At 45.0% G+C, this 16,130-nt stretch overlaps 1 protein-coding gene across 4 annotated transcripts in view; it reads right to left on the bottom strand.

Moving 5' to 3' along the window:
* NUMB (NUMB endocytic adaptor protein) overlaps positions 1-16,130 on the bottom strand; it is a 128,495-nt gene that overhangs the window by 23,920 nt on the left and 88,445 nt on the right. For all 4 annotated transcript variants that reach the window (XM_019496527.2, XM_019496524.2, XM_019496526.2 and 1 more), the window contains exon 3: positions 2,690-2,764. In XM_019496527.2, the coding sequence (XP_019352072.1) occupies positions 2,690-2,764 (75 nt within the window). The remainder of the gene's footprint in view (positions 1-2,689; positions 2,765-16,130) is intronic.

A 16,130-nucleotide genomic window follows, 5' to 3' on the forward strand; every position in this document is an offset into this window, starting at 1 on the left:
TCCTCAACACAGAGACAACAGAGTGGTTCGGGTTCATAGCTCAAGCGTATTGTTTTGAATGGGGTGCATCATTCCTCCAGAATATATCCTGTACTCTATACTGGGAATCTAAATTCCTGACATGTTCTTCATGTATTTGAAACTTAAAACAAAATTAAGGAGCTCACTCTTGTTCAAAGGCCAACACAGCTATTTGGGTTAGCTGAGTTCCACGAGGTTCAGACTTTCCCTTCTCCCCCGCCCCTTTTAAATAGCCAAACTGGTTCCTCAGAGGTGTGGTGCTAAAATGAAGGGCCACACCTGACATGGAGGATGCAATGATCAGTCAAAATTAAATTATGCCACATTCAAGCAGCAGGTGGCAACAAAAAACCCTAGAAGTCAGGGCAGACTTCCACTAAGCATGCTGTAGAAGCTTCCGAAAGGGAGGAAGACATTTAATTGTTTCTCAAAAAATGAGAAATTCCAGCTTTACATTATTCTTTAAGCAACTCATCAATTTGAGGAGATGTAGCTCAATGCTCAAAGTGTATTGCTAGAGTCTCTCCATAGCACTTCCAAAGACATGGATTTGAGAAAAACAGTATCCCTTGAAATAAGTACAGAAAGAAAAGAAGAGAAGACTGGAGGGGATCTGATAACAGTCATCAAATACCTGAAGGGTGGCTATAAAGAGGATGGAGATGGGCTTTTCTCTATGACCATATGGGACAGGACTAAGAGCAATGGCCTCAAGTTGCACCAGAGGAAATTTAGGTTAGAGTTAGGAAGAACTTTGACTAAAAAGATAGTCAAGCATAGGAACAGGCTACAGAAGAGCAGTAGAATTTCCATCCCTGGAAATTTTCAAGAGTACATTAGACAGATAACCTCATGAAGTCCCTTCCAGCCCCATTTTCCTATGATCCTAATATCTCGCGTTGCCTACAGGCAACACAAGCCTTTAACTTTTGTTCATTTTGAAATGAACAAAATTATTATTTTGTTCATTTTCAAATAACTTTTGAAATTTGAAGTTTGAAATGATAGTTCAAGCAAATCAGTATCACATCTCTGGACTTACTTGGAATGCAAAGCAACTACGCCTTAAGCTTAAAGCACTTTTAAATGTTTCATTATTTATTGATTTAACTACGCTTAAATGGCCTGTGAGAGTCAGGTTTAAAAAAAAAAAAATCTAACATAGAAGAAATATTCCACTCTAGATAGTTCCCCCTCTTAAGGAGAGAATAAGAGCAAGAACAAACTACATGACAGATGTTAGCCATGTTACTTAACATACCAATGGAAGGTGCTTTGATACTGCAGTGAGGAGGGCAGTTTAAAGACCTACAAAGATCAGGACAAGAGAAAAATGGATGCAAGTTGATAATGCTGTCAGTCTCTACACTTGACATTTAGCTACACAGAAAACTAAATCCAACAAAAGGACATAGTGGCTCATTATCTGTTGCCTGCTACCAACAGTGAGAACCACTCACTGTTATACTAAATAAAAGCGGATGAAGTGGAGCTGTAAAACATGTTGCTACAGATTGGTTGAGGAAGACAACAATTAAAAGACTCAGTCTTTAAATCAAAGCACTGAAGTCAATTCAGAAACTTGAAAGCACATGAGGAAAAAAAAATCTATAATCTTCTGTGCTAAACAGAGAAGGAAACAAAGGATTTAGTCAGAACCCATGAAATCTGCTATTATAACAAGCAGTAAATGTGACAACATCAATAACAATAATAATGAGGTCTGGTGGCAGACTTAAGTTTGCAGAAGTTGCAACAAAGATGCTTGCAAAACTAATTTTGCAGCAATACTAAATAGAAGGGCCACCTTCATCACTGAAGAGTTTATACAGCTACGGAGTAAAGGAGAAAGAACAAGAAAGAACAAGAACTGTAGTTCGGTATCCATCATGCTTAAGATTGTTTCCCTAATGAATTATTTCATTATTCTTCCTTCTGCTGGCTTTAAGATCTTTGAAGCCCCTGATTCCTTGATAAATGGGCCACCAACTATTTGGAGCTTATTATTTCTGCAGGATTTTGTGGCAGTAACTACAGGAAACAGATGATAAAATGTCCTAAAATTGAGCTACAGGAGTCAAAAGCATTTTAAACGAGTGCGGTTTTCAGGAACAAACATTCACAGAAGCCAAACTAAGAGCAGCCCATCATACTGACACCAGAATCAGGCCACTTGGAGCAGACGCAAGCTTAGCATGCATACAGCAATGCTACTGTTCTAAGCTGCATAGGAAAAGCAGCCCAAACACCAACAATTAATGCTGCGTGTAAAAGAATAAATTCAGTTGCCTGCTTCAGTGGCAGACTCAAGAGGGAGAGATCTTTCCTTATATTTAGCTAACAGGCGTTAAATAAAATCTCTTGTGACACTAATTCTCTGGAACATCACAGCACCTCCCATCCTTCTCTATAAGTTCTTTGCAACCTTCTAGCTACTACAAGTAGGATAAATGGGGTTTTTTTTGTTTTTGAACTCTCCCTCTCTCATCTCCAGATTAGCATGTGCCTCTGTAATCATATGCAGTGTTCTTTTAAATAAGCCAACTGTTTTCTTAACCTAAGGTCAAAAGTGCAGTCTGAAAACTGAAACATAACTGCAGGAACAGCAACATTTGGTATAACATGCACAGCCCACCAGCTAACATCTTGATGAAACAACCATACATACAGATTTCAATCTCTTCACAGCATCTTCACAGATATGCATTCCTCTGGACTCATCCACTTCCACATGGCCCAAGTACTGCAGAGAAGAAAAAAAAGAATTTGTGGCAGCCTCTTTGAATATTCATATACTTAAAAAGTGAGTAATCCACAGATCATTCCAGTCCAAGTGGGATGCTGGACATTAGCAGTACAAATGAGCCAGAAAAATGTTGTCCGGGTACTGCTAGACAACGTGCGCAAAACAGGAGTCAGATGTTTTAAGTGGGCGTCTGTGCCAGACCCATACTGGATTATGCTTTTGAGATGATCCAACACACAGTAGGCAGACATCTATTAAACTCAAACCATTTCAAAAGATTCTTCCACCAACAGTAAAGCAGAGTACTTTAAAGGACTTAACACTGCCACAGCAATAGGAGTATAAGCAGCTCCCCCAAATATGAAAGGGAGGCTAAGTGCATTCCAGTAGCCAAAGCCAAAAGGTTTGAAAGCAGTACATCTGAACTGAAAAAAAAAAAGGAAATAATTTGATTAATTAGTAGAGGATACAAGAATGCTGTGTTGTCTGATGTTATTAGTCATGCTTCATACAAAATGTCGATGGACCAAATCAAGAATGGGGATCCAATCCACTAAACTCTTTACAGTGGCGAGCAATCCCAGAGCCAGAGAGTTTACAGTCTGAACAGTCAGGCACAGAGTGAGGGATAGGCATAAACATACCCTAATATTGTTAGCTCTGCGATGCCATGGCCCATAGTTAGATTACTCTTTCAAATGAATAATTCTGCCCCACTTAAAATAGATTATTAAATGCTTTCTTTGAAGTCACTTGTATTTTTGCATAACAAGATAGGAGCTGGGCACTGAAAAAAAATGCTGTAAGGAATACAAGTCATTAAGCAGGCAGCTACAATAAAACACATTCAACTCTGGGGAATTCAATATTTTAAATTTCAATTGAAGACTGGCCCTAGATGAAATTGTATTGAGAAGTTCCACATGCTTGCTGTGTCAAAATACCATACTCTAGATATAATTAAAATGAGGATTTAACAAGCTCTTAATATCCAAATGTCCTAAGCAGTGCTGTCAACCCTTGATATTTGGTGTTCTAAAAATCTAGAGGTCCTGAAGGCACTTGTATTGTGAAGATCTCAGAAAAAAGTTGCCAACCCTCATAGTTGGGGAACACCTTGAACAATATGACCCAAGTACATCTTGGGGCACAGGTGGGCAAAACAAAGCCTGCAGGCCACATCTGGCCCACACAGGGGCTTTGTCTGGCCTGCAGTGGGTCCCTCATTCCCGCCTGGTCCAGGCACTGTCCTGCTGAGGTGCATCCTGCTGCCCCTTGAGCATGCAGTTGGGCGGGGGTGGCTCCAGGCACTGCCTGTCTAGGCAGACCAGGTGGCGGCAGCTTCTTCTATCTGCCACTGCTGCTAGCCCCAGCCCCGTGGTACCAGTGGAGACCTGTGCTGCACAGCCCCGACCCCACACCTGCTCTGGACTTGCCTGTTCACACTCAACAGCAGCAGCAGCACCACCACCACCACCGGCTGGACAGAAACTGTTTGCTCCGTGTGGGTGAAAAGCGGCCCCTTCCCCTCACCACTGCCTGGTGCTCCGTGCTACAGCTGCCTGGAGCCCATGCTGGGCTGCCCTGTGGCTCTGCTGCTGTTGCTGCTGCATCTGGCATCGGTGGCAACGCAGAGGAGCCACAGGACAACCCAGATACAGGCTCTAGGCAGCTGTAGCAGGGAGTGCCAGGCAGCGGTGAAGGGGAGGGGCTGCTTTGCACACCACTGTTTAGCCTAAGCAGGTGAGTCCAGAGCAGGCGTGGGGGTCGGGGTTGTGCAGCGTGGATCCCAGCTGATCCACTCCTGCTGGGGCGAGTCTGGAGCAGGCATGGGGCGGGCTGTGTGCTGCTGGCAGTGGCAGGGAAGTGCCGCGGGGCACATGGGCAGGTGCTGGCCAGCTTAGAGGAGTGTGCAGGGGTCCCCTGCACACCCCACCATACCCACAAAGCCTCCCCCACAAGCCCAAACACACCCTCCCCCTCACATGATCACACACCTCCCAAACACCGCATCCACCCACACCCTCCCCCATACTCCCAACAACCCCCACCACACACACCCCACACGCCTCTGGGGGAGCCCTGCTCACTGCTACGTGCCTACATCCCACCACACACTTGCACCCATACCCCACACACTCAGCCACCCCCCCTCCACACCCCCACAGACCCCATACCCACCCACACATCTCCACATATACCCCTACATATCTGCCCACAGCCCCACACAAACCCCAAACCTACCCACACCCCCACAATATAAGTGAGGCTTCAGTTTGAGCTATTATGCAATCACCTCTATATACACAACAAACGCCCAAATCAGGACAATCCCCCCCGCCCCCACAGTAAAATTAAACATGTTCTTGTGGATGCTTGATTTTTAGTATATAATCTTTTTTCCCGTTCCAAGATGGGAACCCCCCTTCCCAAATGGAGTACTTCCGGGCTGAGGGGAGGGACTTCCAATGGCAAAGGTCGGGGGTGGGGACTTCCGGTCCCAAGATGGTGACCAGGGGGCAGGACACCTGTCAAGGGACAGAGCTACCCCTGTGGCCCTTGACAGCTCGTCAAAGCTTGTTCAGCAGCCCTCCAGCCAAAATAACTGTCCACCCCGTTTTAGAGACTCAAAGCAGAGAGCAAATAAAAGAACGAACATTTAAGTGCTTTTAATGATACCTGCATGAGTTCTGGATTCTTACTCATGACTTATTTTTTAAATGCTTGAGCTGCCAGTATTGCAACCACGCTTCTTTGTTGGCTTTTCTGGATACATGGGTGAGATCTTTCCTTCTCCATTAAGCTTTTAGTTGGAGAGTGTAGTATGCGTCTGTATTTCACGTCACAACCCACAACAGACTGCCCAAGGTTTAATATATGGCCAAGCCTCCATTCAATGCAAGATGTTCTAATTTTCAGCAAGACTTAAAAAAAAATAAAAATAAAAAAAAGAAAGAAAGAAAGAAAGAAAGAAAGAAAGAAAGAAAGAAAGAAAGAAAGAAAGAAAGAAAGAAAGAAAGAAAGAAAGAAAGAAAGAAAGAAAGAAAGAAAGAAAGAAAGAAAGAAAGAAAGAAAGAAAGAAAGAAAGAAAGAAAGAAAGAAAACCTCGAGCTCTGTCTCTGCTGCTATAAGCATGAATTTCAGCAGCAGTTTTCAAAGGCACTTCCACGCCCAATGAATGAGACATTATTCTCTATCAAGTGCATCTACCCACAGCAGAAGAGCACAAGCCAGACTGCACTGGACATCAATCAGCTCTGAATTATAAAAGAAGTCACACAGCTGTGGCTTACTTCTAATACGCTGGGGACAGAAGGTACTTTGTCTACACTTGCACTTTGAGACTTCTGGGTGAAAGACATTAAGTGTATTCTTCCCACCACACCATTCTGGCAGATGCTAGAAGTTAGCAGCCTAATGACTTAAAATTACATGAACACTGCAATTCTTTCTGCAGTTTCTGTTGATCTCTACAGAATCAGCAATCTTCTTTAAAAGGATTTATTTTTGTTTGTAAATAACATTTGATGTACCCAGCATGGCCCTGCCCTGTTACCTCAGCCTTGCTGAAAACATTTCCCAGTCAAACAGCAGCAGGTTCAACCAATTCATTCATCACAATTTTTTCTTATTTCTTTCCCTGTGTAATTAAAATGTGGTATTCTCTTTGAACAGAAAAGAGGGTCCATATACTTAACCAGTGTTATATAATTTAACCAGTGTTACAAGTTTCTTTACATTTCAGCTGATTAAACTACTATGGAGTCATAAAGCCTGTATATTGCCCTCAGACACTCGACAAACATATTTATGATTCTTAGTCTCTAAGAAACCGAAGACTGAAAAAAAACGAGTCCAAATCTGAGAGGAAAGAGTCAGCATTGCTGCGTACATATGCAATGTCAGATACGCTTGCTAATGAAGCTCACCATCGTTCTAGACTCCTCTGTTTCAGGTTTTGACTGAAAATCTCCAACTACTAATCAGGTTAAAGACGCAGCTTGCTCTTTAAAGCTTGAGGTAAAAGTTAATCTACCAAATTCAGCACTGAATGAAAGGCAACTTCAATGAATCCTATGTTGGCAACACGGCAGCAATATATTGAGTTAGAACCAAATTTAAAGGGCCTACACAAGAGCCCTACAGTTCTCTGCACAATCCTTCATTGTCCCCGAAAACAGCCCTTCTGTGAGACACAAAAGGAAGGAGAAATTCACTTAAATCGCAAAGCCCACTGGCAGGGACTTGTCACTTATCAGCAAAAAACTCCATGCACACCTATTGTACTATGTAACCAAGAACACTGCTCCATTGAAGCCAAAGAAAACTTTCAGGAACTGAAAAACAGCACTGGGTACGAAAGCTTAGTATGCATTTGTACAAACTGGTACTTTTCTCCTTCAGACCAAAATCTTCACAGGATGAGAGACTGTGTGGGACAGTAAGGAACAAAGTAATTGATGAAAGGTGGCCATTGTTTCAAAGATCACAGCTTCTAAAACCTCTGCAGAAAGCTGGAATTTTTCCAGTACTGCAATGCAAATACTAAGTGTGCAATATTGAATATATTCCCACTTAACTTCCAGGGCAACCAAAGACAGAAAATTAATAACACCACACTATCAGCAACTTTCAGCCTTAAGGTACTCAATGGGAGATTTAACCTTTACATCAGGATTTTACCAACAACGCTTTTATAGGAAGCTAAAATCCTTACAGAGTCCAGTGGAAACAGAATATTAGGGCTTTTATTACACATAACAAGACAGAACAACACTGCCAAGACTACCACTGAAGCACACTTCTTTCAATAATCTTGCTACATTTACATTTTCAAATATACATTTTCAAATATTAACGTCTTCAAATATATACCATGTCTGTGGGACATGGTAGCTGTTCTACAGCAGTTGGTGGGAGAAGTCAAAATGGGCCAAGACAATTAAACCTACATAACTTGCTGTTGCTCATCAGATAAATCTGGGGGAAGTCAGAGACAGGAATGCTCGGGAAAGGCAGTCAGGACGCTACCATGAAAGGCTTTGGGGTAAAGTCCTCCATTGCCCTCTCAGTTAAGCACATCACCCCAGCACGTCTAAAATTCTCCTTGACAAAATGCCCAGGGCTGAAATAGCAAACATGCTTCAAGTCATAACTGAAATGGTTGCACAGCTCAGTCAGCATCTTAAATCCCTAGCATTTCCCTCCCTGCCACCACCAAATATTGAATTAGCTCAACTCTCAAGCTAAACAACTGTAGCTAGAGCAAGAGAAAGCTCGTGCACCAAATTCTTTTCTGCCAAGCCTATTCAGTCAAGGGGGCTGTATTTATTCTCAATGATTTATACTGTCAGTTCTCGGAATTTCATGCTGAAGCTCTTACATCTTCGGTGTAAGCATCTGCTGGTATGCAGTCTCCCACCATGTTTAATCTATAGTAACAGCTTTGTTACTTCCTTGGTATACTTCAATTTACGAGTGATAACAAAGAGCTGCTCAATACAGCATCCTGGGTCAACTAAGAACACCGAGATATTTTACACTGTGGAACTTCTTAGCATAGTGAGAAACATGCTACTATTTTACCATGATTTCTCCCGTGAAAATCTTTCCCCATCACAGTTTGGCCCTTATTTTCTCAAAAACTGGAGTACTATCTTCTTAAATATTACCATTTAAAAGTTTAATATTTGGATAAGCTATGAGGCACTAAAATGAAACTAAAAAATGTTATGAATAGGGATCTAAAAATCCAGACTGGAAACTAGAACTTCATAGAACAGGGGTGCTCAACCCCTAGCCCAGATCTGTCCCCCAGCACCACGTCGTCTTGCCAATAGGGCTCCCCATGGACTCATGTAGAGTCCTGCAGCCAATAACCTGCACACCAGGTTAGGTGTGCAAGGGCAGCACAGGGCCGCAGACCCAATCCTGGCTTATAGGGGCCAAGTGGGAGCAGTACGGTGATCCAGAGCCTGATCCCAGCCAGGCAGCGACAGTGCAGCGCCCTGGGACCCAATCTGGGCACTCACTGCTTGATCCAGCCTGCAAACCAGCCCAACATCATTTGGTCCGCAGAGCCAAAACCTTGAGCACCAGTCATACATAAAAGGCAAAAAGAGTCTTAGAGCTAAAAGCACAAGGCAGAAGTCCTGTGCTCTTCTTCAGCTCAGTTATTAATTGACCAACATTTGTAAAATTTACATCTCTTATAAGATTTATGCCTCAAAATTTCATCACATCTGAATGTTTGTTTGCCTATCACAAACTTTTGACAATATCTGTAAAACAGATTTTTGTGCTTTTATAGCCATTTCAAAAAGAGTTGGCACTGAGGTCAATTGAGCACAATGGTAACTATATCTTATTCAGATGGGTTGCACTAAGCTATCCTTGTGGTAGGTTCCCATCAGTACATGTACCCAATATGGGCCATTTGTTTGACAGACATGCTCAGTGTAGGCTGCATTCAAATCAACTTCACAGTTGGTTTCCATTACTGAGTACATGCTGCTTCTGGCAGCAGTTTAATGACAGACAATATATTTAAATGAGGAGGTTTTCCTGCATGCAAATATAAGATGAGGGGCTTTTTCCCTCATGCTGATTAGGGGGAAAAATCCTCATCTTATATTCAAGTAAATATGGTATATTTTCCTCACAACAGACCTCCCCCCAAAAACAGCTTCTGGAATTTTGACTGAGGATTATATGTGAGAAATACAGTAAGAGCAGATTCTGCTGCTTATGGGTGAAACCAAAAATAAAATCTGAAGTGATGCACAGGGAGCAGTGCAATGAGTTTCACTACCTAGCTGCTGCTACTCAGTTGCTTACTATAAGGAAAGGTTCTTCTTCTGTATTCTGCATTTCAAAAAAAGGGGCATATTATATTCTGGCGAGAAAATATGGTACCTTTCTAGTCTTCCTGGTAATAAAGAAAGCATAAAAACAAGACGCAAAGCTAAAAGGCAAAACAATAAAATACCTTGTGTTTTTTTTTTTTAAATGAAAAACCAAAACAAAAATAAAACAAAAAATATAATTTGGGGGGAGTGGGGAGGGGACAGTCATTCTTCAGACTTGGCTCTACACACTAAAAATAGAGACCAGCCAAACAAACATTTCCAAAGGTTTCAACCTCTTTATAGTTTGGCTGTAAAAAAGAAAAAAAAAACAATACACAGACCACACTGTAGAAAAATTTCAAACTGAGTAACACATTTTTAATGTCCCGTGTCTTATATAACAAATTTTATCTGGACAAGCAAATTTAAAGTAGTCTGAGGCTGAATGACCAGGGGTGCTCAACCCCCAGCTCTTGGAGCTGTCATCCAGCCCACAGAGCTCCCCACAGGTCCTAAAATTTGGTGGTGCAAGAACAGTGGCAGCATTAAATCACCACTCTGCTACTGCCAAATGTCCAGACCCGTGGGGAGCCCTGTGGGTGGAGAATGCAACCTTGCGCGTTAGATCAGGCATGCGGGGCCAAAAGATTGAGTGTCATTGCTGTAGACCAAATGTGTCAGATATGAAGCTGAGGGATTATTTTTGTAGAATGGGCAAACAGTGACAACTGCTGTTTCCATAGTTAAATGAATACACATTTTAGTCGCTTTTAAGCTCTCTTGCAAAGCCTTAACACTATTTTCTCATTTAATTACAAGTGCTTCAACCTTTAAATGCATTTATTTGCTGCTCTCTTAGTAGAAATGGATATTTTTTATCACTGACATCAGTAAGTGGTAAAATGGTAATTTACTCCTTTAATAGGTAAGGGTTATATATAGCACTCGCATGTATTAAAATGAAGCAATTTTACTGCAGTTAAGTTGTGCAAGTCTTCAGGCACTGTCAGATTGGATGATTAACCTTTCCTTTATTGTTTTTAATGTAATGCAGTTTCCACAGGTTGCTGAAGAATCCAGGGCATTCTCGAATGTGGAAAAAAGTGCTAATGAGCACCTCAACATGCTAGACTTCAAGTTGACTTAACAATTTCAAAGAGCAATTAATAGCACTATAAAAAGTCCTAAAATGAACAGCACATTGCCAAATCACATTGTGATTTAAGCTGTTTTGTGCAGACTACACTACATTTCTGATCTTAAAATGAGCAAGGTGCTGTTCAAGTCTTGCTCTTACTAAGAGAATAAAACTTATCCAATGTTATTTAAAATGAGATTTTTAAATTAAGACATTTCAAACTAAAAAGACTTCAGTAAGCAAATTCAAGCCAAGAATGACAGAAAGAACTAAAAAAAGAGGGGAAGAAAGTCCAAGGAAATACAACAAAATGGAAGTGGCCAAATTGCTGCTTGACCTCATAAAATAAGCTATTCATATAGCAAAAGACTGGGGGGGGGGTGTTGGGGGGGGTACAGAGTAGAAAATTAAGTAAATATAACCCCTTTAAGTCACAGCTATACCACCAATTCAAATATTTTAGTCATGATTGTGCGGGCCGGGGTCAAGCTGGGCCCGTCTGGGCACACAGGCTGTGGCCAGCAGCCCGGGCACGCGGGGCCGGAGAGGACCGTGCGGCGGCAAGTCACGCACGGGCTAGAATTAGTTACAGAGGTGTAATGGTTGATTTAAAGATTATTTACTTACACCCAAGATGGTCGCAGTGTAGGCTGGACAGTTTCCCAGGTGCAGCTCCGCTTAAATCCTCGTTGGAGGACTACGACAAGTTCGGTTCTTTGGCCCCAGAGTTGTTAAGGCTCCGCGAGTTCGGCAATTTCTCTCCCACGGAGTTGTCGAAGTTCCGTGAGTTTGGTTCGGCTCTCTGGCCCCGGAGTTATTAAAGCTCCGTGGGTTCGAATCTTGAGTATATAGGAAAGGGATACATCTAGGATTGCGCTCGGCGACGGGGAGAGGCCAGAGGCTGTTTAGACCTCTGTTGCCTGCTTAAGAAATGCGTTGGGTCCGTGAGGATCCGCACCGCTTAGAGATCTTCATGCTCTCTAAGTGATTTCTCTCCTGATGTTCGTGGAGTCCTCCAACTTGGGCGGAAACCACTCAAGCTCTTTATACGGCTAGCAAGCCAATTGCTAGCCGCCACGTGTGGATATATTAGAATCAGCCAATAACGTGGCACGAATCTTCCTACAAATGGCGGGAACTCCTTTGCACCGTGCATTTCTGAGATGCAAAAGAAATGCACCCTGCAAAGAAAGCTACAAATTGGCGGGAAATTCCCCGTTGCACCGGAGTTCTCTTCTGCAGCAGAGAACTCCACCGTGCAAGGAAGCTGCAATTTAGCGGGAACATAATTTAGCAGTGCTGAAGCACACACAAACAAAAAACTCACAACTTTGGGTTGTGACAATGATGACATTCATAATTGGGGTAGCTATGAGCGGGGGGGGGGGGGTTTCCATTTAGTGTGGAAAATGTGGAAAAACGTGCATTTTCCCTTTGAAGCAGGAAACCATGGGTTTCCCCTTGTAGGCTGGCAGAGTTCCAGCTTGCAAGCAGTTGCTTTTGGGGGGGGACGCACAATTGGAAGTACAGCCTCCTCCTCCAGGCTGGGACTTCGGCAATGCCTCCCAGTGCCCTCCCAGTTCCTTTTGCTTTCGGGTGCAGGACTCGAAGCCTGAGATTGGGGTGGTGGCAGCGTGCTGCTCAGCATTCTAGCGACCAAAGTGTGGCAGGAGAGAGCGGGCAAGCATGGGGTGGCGATGCACAGGGGTACCTGCCGCTGCAGTCCAGCTGCAGCATTACCCCAGGGCCCATACCCAGCCATCCCACTCTGTCCGCTGGTCCTGCTGTGCCAAGCAGGAGGGTTCAAAAGCCACTGCAAATAAACAGGAAGGGACCATCAAGCACTGGGATCTGCTGCTTCGCAGCCTCCCCGCCCACTGAAGCCAACACCCCATCTACAGGCTCTGATCTCCCGAGTCAGCTGAAGCTCCACCAGGTACGGGGGGCAGTGCCTGTATGCCAGGACCTGCCTTTCCAGATTCCCCCACCAATGGCGCAAAGTGCAGGGATGCCTGCCAGGCTCCACTGCCGTCTCCTGCCTCAGCTCAGCTCCTCGTGGCTGCTGGTTTGTCCAACAGGCTGCGTTGCTGTGGCAGGAGGCTGGCATCTGCCTGACTAGCACAACAGATTCAAGGCATGGCGATGGTTGAGGGCACCAGGTGCAGAAGTTGCTTGAGGCTTCCTAGCAGGGGAGGACAAGCAAGGCAGCAGTGAGCACTGCCCGCAGACCCAGCGTGGAAATGCTCCCGAGTGTCAGGAGAGGGGTGGGGGGTGTGAGGCATGGGGCTGAGAGCTAGAAGACACCAGCAGCCCTCCCTGCATCTCCACAGGTGGCCTCAGCCCATGGGGGGGGCAGGGGGTGTCATTCAGCCCCCTGCATCTGTGTGACCCTCAGATCCTCCAGTGGAAGGGCCTCTAGGGTTGTGCACTGGGTGCCCACTCCCTCACTGGACCTGTGACACCCTGGCATACCAGGAACTAAGCCCATTATTCTCAGCAGGGCACACCCAGGGGTGCCTAGAGGTCCTCTCAAGGATGCCATGGGGTGAACAGAGAGGTTTACAAATAGAGGTGCAAGATACACCTGGAGATTTTAAATAGAAAATTGTAGTGTGGTCTTTCAGTTGTCTCTGCAACAGAGACACTGCTCCATTACTTTCCTGCAGTCTGAAAACAGAGTGAAAACTAAGAGCTGGCATTTTCCAATAAATGCCTCGAGTCTATCCAGGGAGGCCATGCATCTAAAAAGCTTGAAAACCCCTAAATTATGACATTTTAAACATGTCTCTCCCTCTTCTCTCCTTTCACTTCCTCTGGAAAACATAAATAGGTTATGGAGCTTTGCTTTAGTTCTGTTCTGGTTCCAGTCTGGTTTTTGAACATTCGCATTTGAAGGAAGATTTAAATCCAAAAACATGTCCTTGATTCAGTTAAAAAAAAAAAAAAACAAAAAACCCCCAACCCCCCCCAAATCATAAATCCTTCTCTCAGAGTTACTTATTTATCTAGCAGTTGATGGTATTCTTGTGAAGCTCACCAGTCCATGATTTTGGAGAGCTGAACAGTACTTTGACTACAAGGTATGCAAAGTACATGTTAAAACAAAACAAGCAGAATCAAGACCATGGCAATTAAAAGATAATTTGCAACATACCTGGTCTGGTATTTTTTTTAATGGAGACTCCCATGAAAATAAATAAGTTGCATCAGTAGACTGGACCAGCCCTGTGACCACTGGATCACACCACTAGACATGCTTTGTTTTAGTCACTGAGGAAATGAGAATGAAAGGTGGAAACCAGGGTAAGTATTTTCCTGATGACTGGGGCTGGCTGAATGAGGCTGCACAAGGACTCCATCACAAAGTCCTTATTTAGACAAATGTTTGCAGATGTCAGCAAGAAGCTTGAATAAAGACTACAGTACTGAGCCCATGGTCGCTGACATCAGTTGAAAGATTACCATGGGTCTGGGTAGACCCATCTTCTTCTGGCCAGGAGGCAGGTCTTGGCTGGAGAATCTGGCTGTGTCAATACAAAGACCAGTTTTTGTTTCCATCTAGGCAATATGCTCCATCACTTTTCACCACATAACATAGAGCCATTCTGAGCAGAAGGGACTAGATTGGTGATTCTCAACCAGGGTGCTGCAGCACTCTGGGGTGATTTGAGAGCCTTTCAAGGGTGCCCTGGGGTGCTGTGGGTCAGGAGTGAGGAGCACTGACAGGGCTTGTGGGGCTGTGGCTTGGGAGTGAAGGGCAATGGCATAGGCAGGGGCATGGCGCTGGCATGTTGGGCTGCTCAGTGCCACAAAGCTGGAGTGAGATCTGTGTTCTGGTGTGGGGGAGCTGCTGCCAGGAGGGAGCGAGTGGGGGGTAGGCAGGGGCAGTGGATTGGGAGTGAGGGGCACCTGACTGTCCAGTCTGCTTGCACCACAAAGCATAAGGGGGAAGACAGCCTTAGCTAAGCCCACATCCTGGTGAGCGAAGGGCAGGGGGAACTCTGATTTTCTATGATAAAAAAACAAAAATCAAACGCCAAAATATATAGGTATTTAGAATGTATTTTCTTGTAACAACTGAGGCACTGGTAGGCTTCCAAACTGTTTTAAAATGGTAACTATATCAATAAAACATTGTGTTGAACTGATGCATACATACAGTGACGTTTCACTTTAATCATGGAAAACGGTAGATCGGGGCGTCGGTTAATCAGAGAATTTTGGATTTTTAACAGCAAAAACCAAGATCCCTGGTTATGAGCAGGGACACAGGTTTTTCCATTTGCTTTGGAAAAATTAGGATTTTCCCATTTTAAGGAACAAAAACGTAGGAAACTGTGAGTTCTCCCTCGCAGGCTGGCAGAGCTCCAGCCTGCAAGGGGCTGCTTAAGGCTGAGAGGAGTGGGAGGAGGGCAATCAGAGGCAGGAGCACTACATGCATGTGTGCACAAACGTGCACGTGGCCAGCAATACAGCCCCAGGCACCATGTTGAAGAACAGCTCTCGCAGCTGCCCGAGGGTAAATCTATATGGGGGGAGGGAGCACCACAGACATGTGGAGGGGTGCATAACTTGTCAGGAGGTTGAGACAGTAGCTCACGCCAAGCCCACATGGTGAGGGAGGGAATGGGGCACGGTTGGTGGCTGGGGCGCTGCACAGCCAGGACAACACACAGTGCCTTGGGCCTGGGGCTAAGGTGGGAATGGATAGTTGCAGAGCCCGACTGGAGAGTGGGACGGAGCCGCAGGTGGCTCGTCCTGGTAGGGAGCAGCACTCTGCTTCTGCACGCACTCTTGGAGAGAGGTCAGGTGACAGAGACAACGCATATGTGCCCCCCCAACAGATTTCTGAGCCCATAGCAGGGACCCAGCAGGGCTGCAGCCTGGCTGGCAGGAGCTGCCTCCGTGGCCCAGCAGGTAGGGCCTGGTGCGGAAGGGCAGAGCAGGGCAGCGAGACTTGTTGCCAACACCATTGCCAGCCCTACACCAGCCACACTGTCATGGCCGCCAAGGTGAGGTGGTATGCCCCCACTGTGGTGGTGCATAGGTGGTGCCCTGGGTGCAGAAATCTGGGGAGGCACATGCTTCCTCATGCCCCCCCAATACGTTGCTTCTGGCATTGTCTATGATTAGCTGCTCCCACACCCCACACATACAGCCTCCCTTCCCCATATACTGGGGGGCAGCTGGAGGCCCACTCTGGCAGGAGGCTGTGGGTTGGGAATGACGGGCATCCCTGGCTCATTGCCTCTTCCTCCACTCCCGCCCAGGTGCCATGACACCTCTCCCACAATCTCAGTGTCCTGGGCAGTTGCCTTTGCTGCCCACCTCCAAAGCCAGCTCTGCCTGCAGGTCATGCTGGCAGAGCTGACGGTGG

This window comes from Alligator mississippiensis, chromosome 2, assembly GCF_030867095.1.
Source record: "Alligator mississippiensis isolate rAllMis1 chromosome 2, rAllMis1, whole genome shotgun sequence".
In the NCBI taxonomy this organism is placed as follows: domain Eukaryota; kingdom Metazoa; phylum Chordata; order Crocodylia; family Alligatoridae; genus Alligator; species Alligator mississippiensis.